Source organism: Aspergillus nomiae (assembly GCF_001204775.2).
Source record: "Aspergillus nomiae NRRL 13137 chromosome Unknown contig00194, whole genome shotgun sequence".
Classification (NCBI taxonomy): domain Eukaryota; kingdom Fungi; phylum Ascomycota; class Eurotiomycetes; order Eurotiales; family Aspergillaceae; genus Aspergillus; species Aspergillus nomiae.
This window is the reverse complement of record NW_015378249.1, coordinates 35,082-56,281: the sequence shown is the minus strand read 5'-3', so window position 1 is coordinate 56,281 and position 21,200 is coordinate 35,082. Positions and strand designations below refer to the sequence as shown.

Here is a 21,200-nt window from a genome sequence, read left to right as displayed (position 1 = left end):
TCACACGCCAAAACACAGTCTTCATGACGGATCTGCAGGAATTTCAGTTAGCGGACAAATCGCCTCAGGTGTATTCCAGTGTCAACTTACGCATGCCACGAGTCCACTTCACGAGTAGTCAGGATGACCTTAGCATTCGGGTAGGCTTCAATCAGCTCTTTAGCAAAAGCACAGGCGGGCCAGTCGCAGACAGCCTATACACGCAAGATCAGTTTGAATCCCTTTGCTTGTCTCGTTGATAATCCGAGGCTCACCTGGCACTCTCCCAGCAACTGATCCCATTCTTTCCTTCCAAACTCACCCACACCATCATACTTGGCGATGAGGCATCGTGCCACATCAAGCAGTCGGGAGGGTTCTCCACACTAGCAGACATCATATGGTAGCATTTCAGGTATCCGAGGCGCTCCAGAGCGATGCGGAGAGACGCTGTTCCTGTTCTCCCAACGCCGAGTGCCAGTACCTTCATAGGCACCGTCCGGTGGCACTTGCGCCGGTCAATGCAAGTGTCGTCGGTGAAGACATCGGTCATGGGCTGGGGAGCAAGGTTGTCCGAGTAGGTCAAAGACATAGTGACGGATGGGAAAGTGAGGTTCGTATGATATATATAAACTGTATTACAATGCGTATTCAAGAGACAGTGAGGTCTTCAGAAGATGATGGTCTAGTAATGGAGCAAACGAAGGATGTTCCCAAGACTCAAGGGAAAGAAAGAATACGAGAGAAAAGAATGGATTTTCCGAGGGCAAAGGCTTGATTAAAAGGAAAGAATCAGAGAAACCGAAAGTGTTGAGGAAGATAAAAAGGAGACTGGGAAGTAGATTGATAATAAATGTCATATACTGAAGAGGAAATAAATGTTAGCTCATTAGCGCCGCGATGTCCCAAAGAATCCCCATCTCAAGTAATTAAAAACAACAGTGGCAACTCTTCGTACTTGTGTACGCGAGCTGTACATTCGATATGGATACTCGTGGTCGTAATCAAAAAAAACGAAAATAATTTCCCTCTCCTGAATCTTGGCAAAACCCCATCCTTCCTCTTTTTTTGACACCCGTTTAGCTTTTTTTCTAATTCTGTTTGGGCACTTTCATCCTTTCAGATGCTCCCTGCGGGTCTCCCGTCCACGTTTGGGCCAAATCGGTTGCGGCAGTTTAAGCGTCGAATCCATAGAACTCGAGAGGCTTTGCTCGGCAGGGCGAACCAAAGACGTCAATGGATGACGCCCATCGAAAGCTAACGATTGTCAGGGGGTGGGGTTGTTCCTTGGTTGATTCTATACAGTGTCGGTAGCGCATGAAAATCATCCAGGATGGCCGGTCCTCATCGTGTATTGGCCTCCAGAGAGTAGGAACAGTCTCCTGATTGTCCTGTTTCTGTAACGGAGAGGCGGGGCGAAGAAGGAATAGAACACCATACACTGGGGAATGGAAACCGTGCCAAGATTTTCCGGCGAGAAGCGGCCGCGTAGCACTTAATTCGCCGATCGCTGGAAGTCGGGGATTGGATGAGGAGGCCTGAGGCTTCTCTGGTCTGGAAGCCCTGAGAAATTCAAACCCGCCCACTTCGTTTTTCTAATTGGTGGATCCTCCAACAAGACGACGCGTACCTTTCTCCAGACATTCAAAATCCATGCATAATGCACAATCCTGAAACGCACTCGCCTCTCCACAACCCGCAACAATCGCATTCGCTTTTTCATTTCCGTTTTGCTTCAGTTGTTCCATTATGTGACCCCCCCCAATCTTTTCTTTCCCCTTTTGTTACTGTTGTTGCTAATTAATGTTCAAAGTCATTGCTGGAAAGTTGGTGCTGCCGAGGCCGTTTCAGATGTGTCAAGCCTGTGCCCGCGGGTCCGTTCGTGGTTTGGGGTATGTCAACGATGCTGATCAAGATAGATAGTCCATCCACTAACGTTAGGATGCACTGTCCACTTTCCATAATCCACCTAAGCGGCCAATCCACCTCGGTGGAAACCACAGCCGTCGGACGTCGTAGAAATCCCGATGACGACAATCAAACTGAATTCCTATTCGGCAATAGTGTGTAATTGGTAAGGACTTGATCCCCAACATATTCAGTGACCAATTTCCTGTACCAAGAATCGTAATCCTAATTGGCATTGTTGAGCATGACTCGTTTAGCCGTTTAGCCTATCGGCCAAACGATCAATCAATCATCGCTGGATCAAGTTAGGCTAGACCTGTAACATTCAGTCCGAAATGGCCAAGATGGCAAGCCCACTGATTGTTTGTGGCAAATTGAGCTTCATATCTCCCGCTTGGGCACTTTCCACCATACTTTCCAGCAGTGTACAGGCCCTTCAAGTAGATCACTGGCAATAAGGTATCCCTGTGATTCCAGGTACATAGACCCTGCAGGGCTTGTTTCTGAATCATTCAATCAATACCATGGCGGTAATCATTGCCCGACGGAGATCGACTCGGTGTTCCGAGTTAAGCAACTCATCAAGTGCCCTCAATGCCAAGACCGTTTATCATTTGAGGTGAGCTCCGGGGCCCGATCAACGAGGCAAGTATCCTCGCCTTCTTATGATGATCTTCGCCAACTTCCCTACTCCGTACGGAGTCCATCACTGACCCGCCGGCGAAGACCGTTTTGGAGAAGTAAGCCGTTCTTTCCGCTAATCGGATGGCTCTGGAAACTTGGAAGTATCCGTATGTATCCAACTGTACAGGTATGTATCATGGTTGAAAGGGACTCGCGTGATAGTAGGGTGGTGTTATTCTCTTGGACCCTCTTGCTGTAGTGGTGTCGCATAGGCATGTGATGGTCGATAGTTTGGTAAACAAAGTAACTTCCTTATCGAGAATGGGCGGTCAGGTGATGCAAAGCTGGGAGTACACACTACTACTACTCAGTGTAGTTGTATGCATGGTCGGATGCTGATGGAATGAGAACTTCACTTGGAAAGATGTTAAGAGTAGTAAAGAAAAGAAAGAAAGAAAGAAGACATCAGCACGAGTCATCATAGCCAGCAATTCAACTCATGCAAGGAGGTCGTAACCCTTTTAAAGGAAATTGATGCCAAGAACCCTAACACAACACTCGCAATCGCACGTCTTGATCACCTCACTGTAACTATGTCCACTCTAGTATAATCCACCAAGGGTCTGAGGACTACCAAGAAACACTTTAGACGTTATTTGAGCTTAAATGACAGTTATGGTCAGTCTCGTGCAATGAGTGGACCGATGTGAGATATTGTCTCCGCTCGCAGGCATCACGGCAATGATTTCGGCTGTTGATTTATCTGCTGATTTTATATATGTCCCACGAACTGACATATCATGGCGGAAATAACGTGACCCAAGAGCCTCTAGTTCCTTACGGGTCAGTCATACGTGATTCATGATATGATATTCTTAGGTAAACAAATGTACTTGCTTTCCATAAGGTATTATCGTTGAAATTAGATAAACAAAGCCATCATAGAACCCTCTATCAACATGGATGGCAACAGTTGCAAGCGCAGCGCCCCGATATATGTTAACCCTCGAAACCAAATAACTCCGGATGGCCATCCCGTGACCATTTCAATGCTATAATATCCAGAACAGATTCTATCCTACCCACGCTTCCATAAGGCTGAAAGCTGTCTCACTCCAGTTTGTCCAAATGCTCGAGCCTCGTCAATACGACCTGCTTGCTCGTCTCTTCAATCTCGCCTGCCAGAAACACTTCGTCCAGAATCGCGTATACCTGTGCCAATTATTTGTCAGCAGTGGCTCCTTGTCGCAAGTGGGCAGCATCTCAATTCATCATAATATTTTCCAATGCCCACAGCAGCCGAGAGTGCCCAACGCACCTTGTAGAAATTGAACACCAGATCCAGCTCGCACACATTCCCAAAGAACTGATCTAGAACTTCGACGAAGAAATGGATGGCCTCGAGGTACGCCAATTCATTATCGGTAGCATCGACACAGGCGCAAAAGAACAACCCCGCATATCTCCGGTAAACGACTTTCGTACTCCGCTTGAACTCGACAAAGTTGGACTGATACTTCTGGTCTCTTGGTGCTACCAGGCGATGGACCTGAGGCAATTGGTCAGTTTTCCGGCCTATTGGTAACAATGGTATTGTCGCAAGTTGCCACGAACCTCGCCTTTCAGCTTGACTTTCTCCTCATCCTGCGCAAAACCGATATTAGCTAATGCTACATGATTTCTAAAGAGTTTTTAGAGAACTTACGCTGTACGGCGCATACCATTTTGCAAGGCGCGTTTTGCCCCTATCCACTAGCTTAGCATTGTAGATCGCTCGATTTATGTGTATACACAAGCACTCACTGCCGGTTCTGGACCAAGATGAATGAGAGAACCATCCCGCCTTGATGAGGAGCGGTAAGCCGATATCGATGGTGGCGTTGAGCTATGCCGCAGTTCGGTTCATCCGAATGTCTCCGCCTGGAGTCTTGGAGTATTGAAGATGTCAAGGCCGAGACTCAATATTGCCGAATATCACCGCCTTTTGTGTAATCTACATCGAACCAATGACGGGGTTTTCAAGGAACAATGAAAAGAAATACAATAATAATAATAATACTAGGGACTTGTTCGTCAGTAATCTTAAGGTCATCCTATATTTCGACAGTCGTCCCTCATTGATTTGGGATTGGTTATATAAATAGTTCCGAACTGTCCGTTAGCTATGAGACTGACTGGTCAGCTGTGCCAAGTGCCCTTATCCGCTGGTAAATTGAGGATCAACTCATGTCGCAAACACACATTTCCTGCAGTCATCGTCACACGATGAGCGCAGCAGTGTCTTTTTCCGGGCAATATTAACATGACAGCTTTTATTGAACGATCTGGTTTACTTAACCACTGCCTCCCCCATTAGGATCTCCAGTCGCTACATTTCCAGAACTTCGCAATGCCAGTCTACATGCTGTACGGCTTTAAGTGGCCGCGCGCTGGCTTCACGGGCATCCGAGTCTACATTGTCCTGCACAACCTGGAGGACGCAACAGCAGAGTACCTCCAGGCGCCGATCACTACCCAGCTGCTCCTCGAGTCGTTCGCGAAGACCGAACCGGGCATCGTATCCCGTCTACCCGAACTCCGATTTATCGAACAGTATGATCCCGACGATACCACCGATGAGGCTGTCAGCAAGCCATATGCCTATGTCGCGGGTAAAGTGATTACGATGCCAGAGTCGGGGGCACTTAGTTTGGATGCTGAGGAGCTGGTTAAAGAGTCAGGGCTGGATAATGATGCCATGGCGGCATTGACGGAGATGCGAGATAAATATGCCGCCGGTGAGAAGATTGGCTGGTATATTGTGTATAACGGGGATCCAGAGAGATGGTTCCCCCAGATTGAGGAAGATGACGATGAAAGTATGATGTACGAAGATGAAGATGGGGAGACTAGTGATTATGGTAGCGCATCACAACCCCCGTCAACTCCTACGGTAAGTGCTTCTTACGTGGTTGTATGCTCTGGCTGTTGGCACAAGCTGATATTGGTCATGTCTAGACATTTTTCCCCCAAAAGTTGACGCAGTTCTTTGGCACTAAGAAGATCACTTGAGACGGTTAGATGAGTGATGTGTGGCTATGCAATTTACCCAAAGCCCGATGGCTGTTATTGTACTCGTGAACATTGATTCTTGGATATTAGAATCACGGCATATTGGGTCTATAATTCATTTTCATCTCGTTATAAGCTAAGCTCTACTTCATGAACTAGCGCCGTATCCCTTCTGCCAACTAGCATCAAAGGTCGCTTTGTCCACGGCAAATTCTCGAATGTAGTCCTTCTCCAAGTCATGCGCTCTCCTTCCCAAGAGAACGAGGCTGTGAAGAGGCGGGCCCATCTCGACCTCTGCCAATTCCTTCAGAGTTCCAACGACCAATTTCTGATCCGGGGCTCCAACTCTCGCAGCTCCGACCGCGAGGCTGTCAGGTCCGTAAACACCTTCCTTGCGCTCCTCCTCGGTCTCCAGCATCTGACTGGCGCACTGCGCAACGGTCATATATCTCGGAGGCTCATAGATTAGGCGTCCTCGGGCCATATTTTCGTAAGACTGCTCCTTGACCTTAATGTCCAAAAGCACGAGGGTGTGAAGACCCAGTGATATGTTCTCCTTGATCTTATCGTAGTATGACGAGGGCTTCCAGTTTTCTGTGAAGAACACCATGCTGACAGTCTGACCGAAGTTATACAGCTGCAGCCCTGTGCAACCAATGCCAGACATGATCGATGCGTTCGGGATGACCTTGGATTCGATGCCCAGTTCGCGGGCGCGCAGAACGAGGTCTGTATGGGTAGTGGCGCTGCACACACGTTAATTTATGCCTCCGATAACAATCGCGCAAAGCTAACACCTACCCAAAAGGATCACCGACGACTAGGAATGCAACATCTGTTTTATCTGCCCCAGCGAGAATCTCATCGCTTCCGGTCTCGACCTTTTCACGGTCTGCTTCAATAACAGGACGTCCATAGAAAGCTTCCTACTGAACCAATCGATGATCTGGTTAGACAATTCCGTAGCAACAAATAATATCTGTCATACACAAGGACACTCACTAGCTTCTCTTTGTTTACGAGCAGAATACTTGTGTATGCTTCGAGGTAGACCCTTTCGGCCCTTTTCACCACCTCTAAGCCTTTGACAGTAATGTCAGTCTCATCGGCAAGACCCAACCCAACGAGGTAGAGCATTTTGAGAATACACAAAATTAAATCAATGAGTATAATAACTGTGTTATTCACGATCAAAAAGTTTCTCTATCACCCCACCAAATGCGGCGGGATGACGGAACGCGGGTGAAGAGTTGTTCCGGATATGGGGAGGTCACTGGATATCAAGTCACGGGGATGGATCCTTTGAACATCCCCATTGTTGCCTTTCGCGACCAACTTGAATTCACTCATTTTATTGTTTATAGTGTTAACACGCTCACTTGACTGTATTGTACCTTTTTCTTTGGCTGTGAATGATGTTAATGTGTCATTCTTGATTCGCCAACATGTCGACCGATCGTACTCCGAAGTATCGGCAGGAAATCCAGCAGGTAAGCTCATACTATCTCCTTATCTTACCCTTCTAAGCCTCATCTTGTTTGTGTTTTCTTTTGTTTCTTGCTTTTTGGGCCGCTTGCGTACATTAAGCTACGTTAACATAGCATAATCGTTTGTATATTTGTCATCATAAGCTTAGTCTTGCTGCTCGCATGGCGCAGTAAGGCTCCTCGTGATGCGACTGTTACTTGTCATCTATAATTCCCGATCCGGCTTGATATGTACTCTATGTGGCGCTACTTCATGTAATACTTCATTCTCACAATTGAGTTCATACTTGGACTTGCTTCGCCTCTCAAATAATTGGGGTGTTGCAAATGACCCACTATGCTCCATTTATGCGTCTTCCCGATCACAACAAATCGAAGTGGACCATCTCAGAAACAATATGAAGACAACAAGAGTACTTTCAGCCTCACTAATACTATGAGCAGATGATGTTCGTCTCTGGAGAGACTGCCGAGCCATCAGTGGAAACAACTACTCTGATAGAAGAGATCGTTCGCCAGCAAGTCGTTGAGATTGTATGAGTACCTTCAGCCATAAAAGTACAGTTTGCTCACATTCACTACAGCTCGCTCGAAGTACAACGTTGGCTACCCGTCGAGGAGTCCGCTCTATCTCGACTGATGATTTGATCTTTCTCATCCGCCATGATAAGGCTAAGGTATCACGCCTGAAGACCTTCCTTTCCTGGAAAGATGTCCGCAAGAATGTCAAAGACTCGGATGACAAAGGTGGTGCCGACGCCGCCGAATTTGCAGGAGCCGATGACCCCCTTGCGGGAGGTGTCGTCGCCGGTCCGCAAGATGTCGCTTCAAAACCGAAGAACAAGAGGGCCCGTGTTGGTCTCGCATGGGATGTGAACAGTTTCTACTCGGTCCAGGTTCCAGAGCGAGAGGACGAGGAAGACGAAGAGGAGGAAGAACAGAATTATGCAACCCTCCAGCGTCTTGCTGCAGCAGACGAGCGAACCAAGCACATGACGAAGGAAGAGTACGTGTTCTGGTCCGAATGTCGTCAGGCATCCTTCACCTATCGTAAGAGCAAGCGTTTTCGTGAGTGGGCTGGTTTTGGTATCGTAACCGAATCGAAGCCCAACGACGATATCGTCGATATCCTCGGTTTCCTCACGTTCGAGATCGTCCAAACTTTGACTGAGGAAGCCCTCAAGGTCAAAGAACGCGAAGACCGAGAGAAGAATCGGCGAGGAGGCGCTGAAAATGGCTCCGGTGAGAATACTAAGAAGCGGAAGCGCGAAACTGGTCTCTTCGATCCGCCCGAGGAGGGACGAACACCAGTTGAACCGAGGCATATCCGCGAGGCATACCGTAAACTTCAAGCTACTTCGAACAAGAACATCGCAATGCTTCTCCATAATGGGCGCGTCCCAGCACGGATGCCTTTGAGACTGGTAAGCCCATTCATTCAGTTTTGATCGTTGGTACTAACATATTCTAGATTTAATGGGATGGCTTTACTTTGGGCTTGTACCGGAAATGGTTGGAGTTATATACACAAGATACCCACATGATGACTGTACGATATCGAGACTTCTTTTTCAGTTCCTTTGTTTTCTATCCGGGATATACGGTTTCGTTCCTTCAGCAGCTCCTGTACTATTTCGAACATCAATCATTTTGATTATCTCCACCATACTAGGCATTAATTCCTCGATTTATTTCGCACCCAGTCCCTAAGCGAACCGAGACTCATCATTACACATGTACATAATCAATCATAAGAAGGCCTTGGCCCAGCGAAAAGAAAAGCCCTTATTTATGCGTCCGGCGCCCTACCAACAAGTCAGCACGTACGGAGTACATCCAACCCCCAAAATAAAAAAAAAAAAAAGCCACAAAAGAAGGAAAAGAAAAATAAGGGGATAGAGAAAACTCACACTCAGCCAACTCCCCCTCACTCAACTCCCGAATACTATTGATAGCCGGCACATCGCCCTTAGTAGCACTCTTGATCGTCTCAATGGCCTTCCCAAAGATGCCCCTCGTAGCCACCGCATACGTCGCCAACTTCGCCTCCAACCGAATCACCCCGATCCTCGGATCCGACGGACTCCCATCATGAACCCCGTCACCAAGATCGCCCAACCAAGCCGGCAGCGTCGGCGAGTAATACTTTTCAACGGTAGCCTTGTCAGCAACGATCGAGGCAGTCCCCGAAATAGACGCCCAGGACCCGCTGACTTGGTCCAGGAAGGACATGTTGACTTCGCTGGGGTGCGTGGTCAGGTCAAGCGTCTTGCTGGAGAAGAGGTTGATATGGAAGAGCAGGTCAATGCCGCCGTTTTCCTTTCTCATATCAGTCCAAAATTAGTATACTGATACAACAACTTGTCTTGAGTGCAACCCATGACCAGGGAAGTGAGAGAGAGGTAGGAAGGAAGGAAGGGAAGAGAGAAATACCTTCCCGGCCAACGCCATGCATCTCGACGTCAAGTATTCCGAGCCGGCGATCTTGGTCGTTAGCATGCCGAATTTGGCCTCGGAGATGAAGTCCACCAGGTCTTCGACCTTTTGGGCCAGGGGCGGGTCCTCAAGGCTTTTGGCCTTGTAGGGGTCGATGGGCTGCTCGCCTTTACTGGTGTTGATTGTGGCGGACATTTTGGGTTGTTTTGTTTCAGTTGAGGGGTTTATGAAGAGGATTGGGTGTTCAGTAGTTGTATCTTGTGGGAGGGATAGCCATGGCGATCATTGTTTATATAGGACTTCGATGTATACTATGATGTACGAGATGCCAAGTCTGGCGTAGGCATGACGTCAAAGCCCTAAGCGGCATTCAGGGGACTTGAATTTATTATGAGTTGCTGTTGATGACGTTTTTTTGGCGCTTGTTCCACCAGGAATGACTCTAATGTTACTTGAAGTAATATTATTGCCTGTGTAGGGCGATGATGCACGGAATTCATTTAGGAACAGGGCATAATCGGGTAGGTAGTTATCCGCGTTGTTCTCAGGATAGAATGCTGCCACTATCTATATTACAATTGGTTTGGTCTGAGCAGAATCAGAGAACGGGACAAAAGAAGAAAGTGTTTGAGATAAAAGTTACAAAAAGCGTTTTTCGCTTAAACTTAGGATAAGACTGTTCTCGAACCAATACTTTCTTGCCATCTGTCGGGATTTCGCCTCACTGTGTCCGTTGTCGTCGATAATGTAATGCGGCCGTTCGCGACAACGATCAAAAAAGAACAGGCCCTGGTTAGATCGGCATTTGCTCGATGATTACCAGAAGCAAATGCCAGATTGGACTTCGTTTCTGAATCGGCAACCCAATCTAGGATGTATGTCTGACTGTAGCGAATTGATCGGCTCAGTATGTATATGTGCTTTCAATATAAAATAATAGTCAAACGCAGCATGCGTATCGAATCAAATCAAATCAGGGAGAATACATGTCTCATTGTTAATTAGGAATGACTGCCGCGACTTATTTGACATCCTCTTAACACAACCTCCCTGTTCAGACCAAGGGGCCTCCCGCACCTATCCGATAAGCTGGCCATATCAACACCAGCGAACAGGCCTGATGACCGGCTCGCGGATTAACCGTCGCTCTCGGTTAGGCAGGGGTTGTGAGCGGACGCCGTCAGTATTGGAAAGTATTGGCCGCCTTGACTTGAACTTTCACGTTTCGATCAGTGATAGGAACGTCCAAGGAGCAACCATAGGGCTTCCGGTTATGATTAATCAAGTTAGGTTAAGACCCATGATGAGGTACAGTTTTATGGTAAGCTGCAGCGTGGGCACGAGCTCGTAGCCTCATCCTTCATTGCCGTATCTCGACAATCGTAGTCGGCTCCATTGTTATGTCCACATTGACATCCCGGCAATCTCTGTACTGAGTAAGCTCAGTTGGTAACCGGAGATATAAGGGAGCGCAAGAGCACTGTCTCGGAGGAAGCTGCACCGCAGGACGCACGTTGTGCGCCGTTACTAGAGGTGCATCGCCCATGTCAGTATCATGGTCTTCCTCGGTGTGGGTCCGCAGCAGCTCAGAGAGCTCAGCTGGGTACCGTGTTTGAAAAACGGAAGGTGTTTCCGTTGGCGGGACAAGACCACGACCGATGGACCTGAAGGTACACCTTCGATATCACCAGGTCGGTCGTGGGAAAAGTATTGGACTGACCCTGTAGGGTTTGCCTCCGTCACGGTCTCCGGCCTCGCCCATGTCAGCGAATGGCGCCTTGCAGTGACGTCTCTGAGGAGATCTATGAAGAATCTCACCCATTTTCTGACTGATCAGTGCATCTTGTCAATGCCATCGTTATTCCAGTCCCTCAGGTTGCCAATGATTATCATGACTTTCTTGGCACGACTAAGGGCGATGTTAAGCCGGTTTGCGTCTGCCATGAAACCTGCGCTGGCGACATTCTGCGAGGGCTTGGTCATCAGAAACACCACGCTTGGTGCTTCTTGGCCCTGAGCGGCATCCACTGTAAGGTTGTCGCGGTATCTAACCTGTTGCTAGCTCAGATCCTTTGTACAAGAACTTTCTGGTCTTTGTACGCGCTTATTATCATGACGTCCTCAGGTCGCCGTTGGGCGTCTGAAACGAGTACAGGGACGTCAGAAGGTGGCGGAGCACGTCCCCCTGGGTCTCATTAGACCAGGAGAGACTGTTTTTCATGCGCTTAGCTACTCCAATGACGCTAATAAACAGTTGACGCACGCCATGAACGTTAAGTGCTCGAAACCAGTGACGGGATCCGGGAAAGGAATCCCGCACTCTGCCAACCCGCTCTAGTCTGTCATTTCCGGGGCCATGGACAAACTCTCCCCTGTACATCTCACGGTTGAACAAATCTAGAATCTGGCTATGATTCTGATCGTTTGTCTGGAGCATTATGCAGGAATAACCGGCTCTATAAAGCCTTTCCATCAGAGAGCGGTTAAGAAACCTCGCTCCCTCGTTGGGCCCATGCTCAGAGATTACCGTGGGCAAAAGTTGGCCGGAGTCACCAAACACCTCGGGTCGACGGCATTGTCAACTCAATGCAATGATCCCCCTCGAGGCACTGCCCTACCTATCGCTAACAACGAACGCCGGCTTGAAATTTGACAGGCGCCGGACGTCATGAGAAGCGTTGTTCAATCTCGTAGCAATGACACTGCAGCGTTGGAGGTAACCCAATAAGGTACTTTCATACGACGAGCGTAGCTTCTTGGTACTATCTCTGCTGAAGGGCCACGTTTCTGGACAATTGCTGGCGTCAAGGAGCTCAAGGGAAAGGCTTGATTTATCACTCCTTTTCTATGGCCATGTACTCAAGGAGAGATTTGCAGTACTTATCTTCGTGGTTCTGTTGCGCATGGGCGACAACCAAGTTGTGCGCTTGGACTTTTTCCAGAGTAGGATTCGCCTGGTGGTCATTTGTAGCATCTGCCTGCGCCCTGAGCCTGGCAATAGGATCATCAGCACTCTTTGCCCGGATCTGCCTGGGTTGCAGATGTTCTGAAGCGTACAAACTGGCCGCACCAGACACATAGGAGTGCATCCCTTGCCGCTGCAATACCCAAGGATTCCAGAAGGTTATCCACAGCTTTATTAGAGACGGCGTATATGTTCTAGCCGCTCTTCCTGGAAGCGCGATTCCAAAGCGGACACGCTTTTGAAATCCAGAACGAAATAGCATGCATTCTCTGGATTTAGTTCGGAGCCGTGACCGAGAACGGTCCGGCGAACGGAGAAGCCTTGTTCTGCTCCCCGAGTGGTATCACCACAGACAGTAACGTTGGTGACTTCATTGAGTGCGTTTAGCTACTCATCGATAGCCATTATGTTTGGCTGAATGACTGTCACGATCTGGAAGTTAACATTGGGCTTAACTTCGGTGCCTACGCTTTCCGTTGCGATGACCAGACCCGCCGATGACTCCACCTCGACTACTCTGCCCTTCATTAGCAAGTCGCCTTCCTTATAGGTGCGACCTTCTTGGGCCACTTGAAACTTCACTTCCGTATTCTCGAGAAGCTCGGGAACATTGACGCTGTTCTCCGACGGCGTACACAGCTTGATGTGAACGAGAGCGCCCCTACTTACGCCATCAGTCGTACAGTAGACTGTGTGTCGAAGGCCAGGATTAAAGACCTGCGTAATAACGCTGCGCTGGGTCTCGCGTTCACGACTAAATCCAGAGATCAGATATTGAAACGCTTTATTTCTTCCCCACTCCCACGGCGGCGTGCTGCTCGCAGACTGTTCTGTAGGAATCGAGGTCGTTATAAGTCTGTACCTCCGTTCGCTGTCGTCGATGAAAAACGGGTCCACTGGATCCCATTTGACATATTCTTGATGCCCAGCGTCAGACTTCGTCCAGAGCCAGGCACCCAGTTGTTGAATCAGCGGGGTGATTGTGGTACCACCAAAAGGACTTGCCGCTTAAGTTGCCCACTTCCTCGATACATAGGGATTGCAACATACAGATGCAGTCCAAGGATGGAGCAACATCTTTATATTGTGGCCTGTATTCCAGGAACACGGTGAACTCGGGACAGAGCCATTCGGTTGTTGTATCACCGAGGATTGACATCAAGAAATCCCAATCGGCTCTCTGACCGGCGTCGAGTTCGCGGGAGGGTTTGGGAATTACCGGACGACTGCAACACCATACTTGGTAGTAGTACACCTTATTCCAATCATTAAGTCCGCTGTGATTCTGACGAGCCATCATGACGTAGTCTGAGGTGTGCTGCCCCTCGCCTTCGATCCCCGGATTTACTGGGCAGTCGGCCATGGGGAAGATGATCTGTCCATATTCCTTTGCCCTGAGACAGATCACCAGTCGACTGCTGAGAGTCAAGTATTACTTGAGCCTTGCCCGGTATTAATCGCATGTCGATTGCGATTTTGCAAGGACGCCATTTTTTGCATTGCGCCTGAAGGTTTGAGGGGGCATCGACGCCTTGTGGATGATTAAACCACTGCGAAAGTTTTTTGTTCGCCGTTGTTGACATTGTTGCACTTACATATAGTACGCAGGAGAGCCTAGCGCAGTGTTCAGTTATTACAGGAGCTCGAGGAGATAGTTGGAAGGCAATTTCAGGAGGCGGAATTTGTCAAAGTGAGCCGAAGTCTGCCACCAGTCCGCCGGAAATCCGTATAGGGTCCTATATGGGTTCATACCGATTGTAGAGTATTGTAAAATAGCCGAAGCTGAAGGATTCGTAGAGCGTGCGTGCACGTAGAAATCGAAACTCTCAAAGAGAGCCGGCAATAATAACCACTACTGCCTGCTATTATCCCGTCGGTTTATTCTTGCCCTCCCTACTTTGATGCAGAAGCAGGCGTGGATGGTTGGCATCCCATTCTCCGGCGTCCCTTGCATCATATGTGTAGAAGTCCATATCGCGTTGTCCATCACAGCTGTGTTCACAATTTGCTCATCCTTGGTGGTTGCCAGAGACCCCCTTCTTCTTTGCTTCAACTGCCAGAAGAATGCACTCCATTTCTTGTGGTGCTTGATACCAAAGGGAATAGTTTGTGGGCGGTAGCTACCTATTCGGTAGTCCTGAGGGCGATGATGACCCTTCAGCAATATAATCTGTATCCGGAAGAGCCCTCTCTATCCCACCCAGAGGAAGTAGACCATGAAGGTCATACAAGCTCGGTTCATGGCTTCGAAGACCTGACTGACTCAGTGACATTTTTGAAACGTTCCAGTTGTTCAGGCGTCAATCACTTAAGTCATGGGGCACGGTGAGAGCTTTTAGAGAAAAGAGCATCCACAGCATCTTCATGGAACAGTGAGCTCCTGTGGTGGGAAACGTCGTATGGCACTTTTCTCAGTGAGGTCATCAACTCATCACATAAGGTGATGTTCTCGTCACCATATTATAAGATAAGCCGATTACGTCTTCACCTCGCCCTGTACCGCCTCCGTATTGGAGTTCGCGCCTTATACCTGTAGGCAATTCTGTTGAGACTGTAAAGTAAGAGAAATGCCGGCCTTCGTATCCGTCAGACAGACCTCTGCCTAATTTGAGGTGCCAACGAGATTGAGGCAATTTGTAAATCAAGGTCATGTGGACAAAATGTAGCACTCGGTGCGGAGTTGATAGTGGAAATAATCGACGGTATCATAGGGCTCCAACGCTTTTGCTGGGTAGTGCCATGCCTTATCATGACTTCAATCGTTTGTATGACACGTTCTGACTGACCGTCAGTTTGCGGGTGTGCAGCCGTAGAATACAGCCATTTATCACCAAGAGAAGAAATAACTGAGGACGTTGCTGTTCTCATAGAAGTATGGTGTGATCTATTTCTTCAAAGGAGTGAAATGAACAACAAAACGTATTGCCTCGCTTATTCTGACAGAATTCATTGTGCTGATTGACCAAACTTCTGCTGGGAGAGCTGGGCAGCGCCTTAAAGGAGCCTTGGAAGTGCTTAGAAAATCAATATCATCTGCTTCACTCCTTGATTTCCTATGCTGGATAATCAGTGGGCGATCCATTGGCTGCTGACTCCCGTCTGTGTCCCAGGCTATCTCGTCTTCGGTATAGCTCTCGTGGACTGGACACGCACCACAAGCGGTTGCGTATTCGGAATGCAAGTGGCTATCGCATTGAATTGCGAGGCAGCGGTATTGACTATGTTGTTCGCCGACGCGGTAATGAGGGCTTGATGCCACTTGCCAGTGTGTATTTGCGTGCTTCTTTGGGTTCATAACCTCCTGGGGTCATGCAATTGATATGCCAAGATACCTGAACCGTGTGTATGTTCGTATGGCTCTCTGCGGTGGTCTAGATATGATAACAACCACAAACGGTCTGCCCTTCGTCACATATCTGTAGGATCGCAGACTGAATGCTTCCTGCAAATCCTGTCACGAGGATAGCCTCGCCGAGCTGGGCACGAACAGCCAACTGGGAGTCAGATTTCATCAGCAGTGAACCCCATATCTGCGAAGCAGTTGGTCGAGGTTGAGCAAATGAGAGAGTGGGAGAAGATGACCGTCCATCCTAAGGTTAGCAAGAGATTAAATCCCTTCCTTTGAAGATTACGTAGCCCGAGGATTTCCTCCCGGAACCTGAGGCTTGTGGTAACCTCATGCGATACAGAGTATTCTTCGCCGGCACCACATGGGCCACGAAGTTATATGCGGCGTGGATAGGCTTACTGTGAAGAGGCAGCGATCGATCGAGGGACAACGGGTGTCTGGTAATTATAAAAGTGATTACCATGTCCTATGTAGAGTAGCGCTAAGGCTGTCCCAACTGCAGTTGCCACGTCTAGTGGATACATGAGAGAGAGACCTTGGGGCTCGCCTAAGATGTCGATGAGTCCACGCTATCCTTAACTGAAGAGGGAGAAGACATGCTTGGATGGATGGTCTCAACGGGCAAGGGAAAGAGAGATCAAAAGGAAGCCCTAATGTATGCCGGGTGAGATTAGTTGTCCCACAGTGCTTTGAAAGGATCTGGTAGAGAACAAGAATCAAAATCAAAATCAAAATCAAGGCGGGCAGGGCTACTATATATAAGGGGCAGGTGGCAATTCCATTCACGGAGTTTTTCTTTGTTTGCTTTTTCACTGCCATCTCATTCATTAGGGAGGTTCGGATATTACCTTGGTGGCTTTGTGAGTATGAATGCAATGGGCAGAAGTTATTGAAGAGCTTTACTGGGGTGAAGTGGGATCATTCCAAGGCCCGCGCAGAGAATTCAATATTGAAACATTATTTCCAACAAGAATATACAGTAGTCTTGTACATTACAGTAGTAGTGAACTATTGCTGCTGCTTGTGTCGTGCTGGATGAAAAATGAGGCTCGCCATAGTTTCTCTCCAATAAGTTGATTGAGTTGACCGCAGAGCTGAGCAGCTTGCAAAGGGGCTCCGCTTAACAGAAATACTTTTCCCATTCCTGAGATCGTCTTGGAGACCCTAGTCCTCAGTCCCCCATGTACTCCTTCTAGGCATGCTGTTTCACATCAAGGCGTTCAAGAACTTCTCCAAAGACAGGCTAGTGGTAGACTGTCCGGAAAATTTGTATAGCCTCGGTGTTATGGATGGACTTGGACAACAAGAACTGAAATTGAAAGATGAAATCCTCGATCAGTTTGTGTTCTGTCAGGCCGTGCGTGGGCTGGATGGGATTCGAATCGCCTTAGAGAGCAACTCACGGAAGGAGCACTTTGATATTGAATGAAATGGCTGCGTCCATACTAACGCAGCCATTGTCTGACGAACACAGGACGTTACCAACGAGCTCCAAAACGTGATGTTGCACCATGATAGCATCGACACTTTCGTCAAACATGATAGCGTGGGCATCCACGTTGACGCTCAGGCGATTGTTCGGGGACTGCCGGTCCAGAAACAGCTGATGCAGTTTGCGGCGTCTTTAAATCCATCATCATCATAGTCCATCCTTCGGATTTGAAGACGCTCCGACAGCTGACCTCTTTATCAGAAGCTGCCAAGAAGCATCGAGAAGCTTCTGAAGATGAGAGAGCAAAGCGCAACTTGGAGGAAGCGGTTGAGAGAACCTTTCGACAGCAAGAAGTGCCTAGGCACAACCCTAGGAAATGAGATGCTGGGGATCAATCATTTGGCCATCGTGTCGCCTTCAAAGGCTTGCTGCAGACGGATGTCATACTCTTTCCTGTTCGATAGTTTACTAGCTGCAACCTTGACCCAGTCCTGTGCCCAATACCATGGCATAATCTGTTGGAAAGTATCATGCTCAGGACAATTCTCGAGAAATATGGGCTGAATTTGCTTGTAAAACACTGTAAAGAGACCGGTGGGGCTGGCGAGTGCAAGTGCATACCAGAGCGTTCCCATCTTCCAGCTCTCTTCCATAATATCTGACAGTTGCGGGCTTTCATGGTTGCTGGTCGAAGTGCTGCTGAGTCGTTGTTCTTCAGCGATCAAGATATCCATGAATTCCCCACGCATCATGTCATACTCCTCTGGCTCTTCAGCGATCTAATCTACGACCTTGTTCGTGAGTCAAGTCGGTGTTCGAAGCATCTCGATTGGTCGAGTACAGGCCCATTCAAGATCTTCTCTTTGAGCCGTTGAGTATGTGATCTGCCCGTGAAGAAGAAGACGCGTCTTCGGCATGTCGAGAAAAGAAGAGCCATCGAGTAATGCAACTCAGAATGGTTTAACGATTGTGCAATGCGTTCTCTGTTTCCTCATGACTGAGGACCTCTTTGCCGGACCTGTTTCTCCACCGCTTAGCAGTAGTTAAATCGCTAGCGGTTCAGGGGATACATTTTGGCCAGCCAGAAATTTGGCGCTATCCCTTAATAAGACAGGCGCTTTCTTTTCAGGTTTTTTTTTTGAACGATGCCCCACATGGTAGGAATTTAACCTACTGGATAGCGTGGGGAAAAGACCAGATCAAAGAATATCTTTATAAACCTTGAAGGAGACTCATAGATTTCTCGACGGGCAATGGCGTACTTAGGATCCAGTATGTACAGTATGCCTGTCCGAGTTGCAGGCTATGGAGGGCCTTCTCTCAGATTGAGATACCGGGGATACTACTCTGTCTGCTAGATGGCTAAAAGACAAGGATACCTGCATCATGTTGACCATTATCACTCTGAAGCGTAGGCAGGACGATGATTTTTTCATCTATGAAAGTTGAAGTCTCTCTTTGACATGATATAGGGTTCGGCGATTTTTGTTATAGCTCATTACAGCATAACGAACTTGCGCGTTTTATGATCATTCACGAGCTAGTACTATTCCTAAGTATAGGCGAACAACCCTTTTTTAGACGTCATTAGGAGTTTAGGACAAAGTGAAAACTAAGCCCTGGTGCTCAGGGTGAATAATCAACCCTACTTACTCCATAAAAACGTGTCCAATGATCAGTGAGTGATCAGGTACTATGGGAAGGGCTCTGGGACTGCTCAGGGAGCGATCAGGGCTCAGTGAGCAAAAAGCAGCGGCACTTCGGACCGAATCTGGAAACGGAAAGTCTTACAATATCCGCAAAAAAAAAAGAAAAAAGAAAAGAAAAGAAAAGAAAAGAAAAAAAAACAGTTCAGTAGTATAAGTTCTCACTTAGAATATAATAAAAAATCCACCCATCAATCGTATGAAATGCTGAAGAAGCGAATCGTATACAATCAGTCAATCAATAATAATAATAATAATAATAATCACACAAACATCAAATCGTAAACGGGTATCCCGGAGTTAAGAAGGTAATAAAAAAAATAGTAGTGAGAAATGAAAATGGTGAAAAGAATTGCGTCTTATGTGGTGTCTATAACACCATTGCGGCGATGAGTCCAACGACCAAACTCAACATAGACGCGCCCGCAGTGGATGCCGCATTTTCTTTGTCGACTTGGGTCGGAGAGGGAGATGACGCAGCTGCTCCGTCGGTGGACATCGCATACGATTGGGCATCGGTCTCCGCCAGCACCTGTGGGCTTTGGCTAGGCCAGCCGCTCGAGGCCAGAGCTGAGCTAGAAACCCAGCCGGAAGAGCGGGACACGCTAGGGGTCACGCTGGGGGGTGAGATGAGAGTCGAAGTGGCCGTTGGGGTTGGGGTACTGGACACTGTTGTGGATGTAGCCGTGGTGGATGGAGTCGTCGAAGTAGTGCTGCTTGTGGTACTAGTGCTGCTCGTGGTCTTGACAGTGGAGGAAGAGCTGCTGCTGACAGTGCTGGAGCTAGTGGAAGCGGCCGTGGAACTAGAAGATCCACCACCACTGCTTCCACTCTTTTCAAATACGACAATGTTGGCTTTCTCACCCTTGGGTACCGTCACCACACAGAACGCACCACCACCGGCGCCCGTTGAAGAGCTACCAGTAACCTCATTGACGTTGTTAACAGCCGGGTCGATCTTGCATGGCAGACCATTGCAGCCATCACCCTCGCACTCAATCTCGACTCCGAAATCGGGCACCACATCACGGAAGGGGGTGGTCTGCTCCAGATAGATCGGGTTCCAACCAATCTTGACGAAAGTGTTTCCGTCGCCGTCAGTATTGGCACCGGCAACATAAGGCGTCCAGTTGCCCAAGGGTTTGTCCGAGGTCCCCCAGACACACGCGGTCTCAGGATCGTAGCCGGGAGGGTTGATGTAGAAGCTAGGGTTGTCAGAACATTTCGTTGCATGCAATAAGATCGGAGTACTTACTGGGCGGCAGTCTCACACCAGTAGCTCAGATCAGGCACAGCGAGCGTCGCCAACTCCTCGACCAGGGTCGGGATCAACATGGCTTCATTGCCAGGCAAGACGGTCTGACAGAACGAGACCTGGCTTTTACACTTGTTGCGCGCGCCCACAGCACCAGTACCATCCTGACAGTAGGGTTTGTTAGGGAATGGCTTCTGGATTTTACCATCTTCATCGCAGTAGAGACCGCCATTCTACCAAATCCGTCAGTATCAACTTCTGTCACGACACAAACACCGGGACACTCACCATTGACATGGGATAACTATACGAGGTAGCCTCAGGATCCCACTGCATGGACACCTGACCAGGAGGACAAGCGTACGGGCAGTAATTACCCGGCTTACATGGTTGATCCGGGCTCATGGCCCAACCGGCATTCTTGAGGTTCGGAGTGACGGCCACCAAACCGGCATCCTTGGGGAATTCACAGCTTCCTCCTCGCTTCTCCAGTGGCGCCTCCACTTCTGCGGCGGAGTTCAGATCTCGTTGGTGATTGTGGATGTGCCCGTGTCCGTGCTTGGCAGCTTCGACGGCGACAATGAGCCCGAGAAGTACGGGCGACGAGATAGTGAGCTTCATTTTGGACTAGTTGTATTTTCTTTTTATCTTATACTGAACTTATATACGGTACTGATCGTGGTTCGGACCGGTAGAGAGCCTGATTGACACTACGGAAGTAGGTCAAGAAACGAAAGACTAGGGTGAGTATTAAAACGAATGACTGAAAGTGAGGAAACACCACGATCCACAGGCGAGATTTGGAACCTGAAGATGGGAGAAAGGGAAGAAGGAAAGGAAAAAAGAAGAGGAAGACGAAGAAAGAGGCAGAGGCAAGACCAAAAAGGGATCCCGGGCATGCGGTGGTCGGCCTTTTTTCAGCCTACAGCAAGACTAGAGGATTACCCATTCGGGATAACCTCGAAGCTATTGACAACGCCTTAAACTGCTTTGGGAGATGACTCCGCC

At 48.4% G+C, this 21,200-nt stretch overlaps 10 protein-coding genes across 10 annotated transcripts; 2 read left to right on the top strand and 8 right to left on the bottom strand.

Annotated features, from left to right (window-relative positions):
- Window positions 1-86: 86 nt before the first annotated feature.
- ANOM_006999 (sulfotransferase family protein) lies at window positions 87-571 on the bottom strand (the record flags this gene model as incomplete). The annotated part of the gene is made up of 2 exons (XM_015552255.1): window positions 87-194; window positions 302-571. The coding sequence occupies 2 exons, from the start codon at window positions 569-571 to the stop codon at window positions 87-89; spliced, it is 378 nt and encodes a 125-aa protein (XP_015405613.1).
- A 3,050-nt stretch (window positions 572-3,621) lies between these two features.
- ANOM_006998 (AP-2 complex subunit sigma) lies at window positions 3,622-4,349 on the bottom strand (the record flags this gene model as incomplete). The annotated part of the gene is made up of 5 exons (XM_015552254.1): window positions 3,622-3,723; window positions 3,830-4,060; window positions 4,126-4,155; window positions 4,217-4,256; window positions 4,315-4,349. The coding sequence occupies 5 exons, from the start codon at window positions 4,347-4,349 to the stop codon at window positions 3,622-3,624; spliced, it is 438 nt and encodes a 145-aa protein (XP_015405614.1).
- Window positions 4,350-4,811: 462 nt separating this feature from the next.
- On the top strand, window positions 4,812-5,714 carry ANOM_006997 (developmental regulator FlbE). Its single transcript, XM_015552253.1, has 2 exons — window positions 4,812-5,443; window positions 5,509-5,714. The coding sequence occupies exons 1-2, from the start codon at window positions 4,901-4,903 to the stop codon at window positions 5,560-5,562; spliced, it is 597 nt and encodes a 198-aa protein (XP_015405610.1). The 5' UTR covers window positions 4,812-4,900; the 3' UTR covers window positions 5,563-5,714.
- dph5 (diphthine synthase) lies at window positions 5,533-6,699 on the bottom strand (the record flags this gene model as incomplete). The annotated part of the gene is made up of 3 exons (XM_015552252.1): window positions 5,533-6,308; window positions 6,364-6,488; window positions 6,565-6,699. The coding sequence occupies 3 exons, from the start codon at window positions 6,697-6,699 to the stop codon at window positions 5,711-5,713; spliced, it is 858 nt and encodes a 285-aa protein (XP_015405611.1). The 3' UTR covers window positions 5,533-5,710.
- Window positions 6,700-6,936: 237 nt separating this feature from the next.
- Window positions 6,937-8,854, top strand: ANOM_006995 (transcriptional regulator SPT3). Its single transcript, XM_015552251.1, has 4 exons — window positions 6,937-7,052; window positions 7,494-7,583; window positions 7,634-8,473; window positions 8,521-8,854. Exons 1-4 carry the CDS (start codon window positions 7,008-7,010, stop codon window positions 8,524-8,526), a joined length of 981 nt encoding a protein of 326 aa, XP_015405612.1. The 5' UTR covers window positions 6,937-7,007; the 3' UTR covers window positions 8,527-8,854.
- Window positions 8,719-9,680, bottom strand: ANOM_006994 (blue light-inducible protein Bli-3; the record flags this gene model as incomplete). The annotated part of the gene is made up of 3 exons (XM_015552250.1): window positions 8,719-8,854; window positions 8,960-9,368; window positions 9,483-9,680. The coding sequence occupies 3 exons, from the start codon at window positions 9,678-9,680 to the stop codon at window positions 8,835-8,837; spliced, it is 627 nt and encodes a 208-aa protein (XP_015405604.1). The 3' UTR covers window positions 8,719-8,834.
- Window positions 9,681-11,318: 1,638 nt separating this feature from the next.
- On the bottom strand, window positions 11,319-11,922 carry ANOM_006993 (uncharacterized protein; the record flags this gene model as incomplete). Its single annotated transcript, XM_015552249.1, has 2 exons — window positions 11,319-11,532; window positions 11,603-11,922. 2 exons carry the CDS (start codon window positions 11,920-11,922, stop codon window positions 11,319-11,321), a joined length of 534 nt encoding a protein of 177 aa, XP_015405607.1.
- Window positions 11,923-12,837: 915 nt separating this feature from the next.
- Window positions 12,838-13,813, bottom strand: ANOM_006992 (uncharacterized protein; the record flags this gene model as incomplete). The annotated part of the gene is made up of 2 exons (XM_015552248.1): window positions 12,838-13,457; window positions 13,501-13,813. The coding sequence occupies 2 exons, from the start codon at window positions 13,811-13,813 to the stop codon at window positions 12,838-12,840; spliced, it is 933 nt and encodes a 310-aa protein (XP_015405606.1).
- Window positions 13,814-17,626: 3,813 nt separating this feature from the next.
- ANOM_006991 (uncharacterized protein) lies at window positions 17,627-17,983 on the bottom strand (the record flags this gene model as incomplete). The annotated part of the gene is made up of 1 exon (XM_015552247.1): window positions 17,627-17,983. The coding sequence occupies one exon, from the start codon at window positions 17,981-17,983 to the stop codon at window positions 17,627-17,629; it is 357 nt and encodes a 118-aa protein (XP_015405608.1).
- Window positions 17,984-19,307: 1,324 nt separating this feature from the next.
- Window positions 19,308-20,813, bottom strand: ANOM_006990 (SUN domain-containing protein; the record flags this gene model as incomplete). The annotated part of the gene is made up of 3 exons (XM_015552246.1): window positions 19,308-20,142; window positions 20,193-20,425; window positions 20,481-20,813. 3 exons carry the CDS (start codon window positions 20,811-20,813, stop codon window positions 19,308-19,310), a joined length of 1,401 nt encoding a protein of 466 aa, XP_015405609.1.
- Window positions 20,814-21,200: the final 387 nt, after the last annotated feature.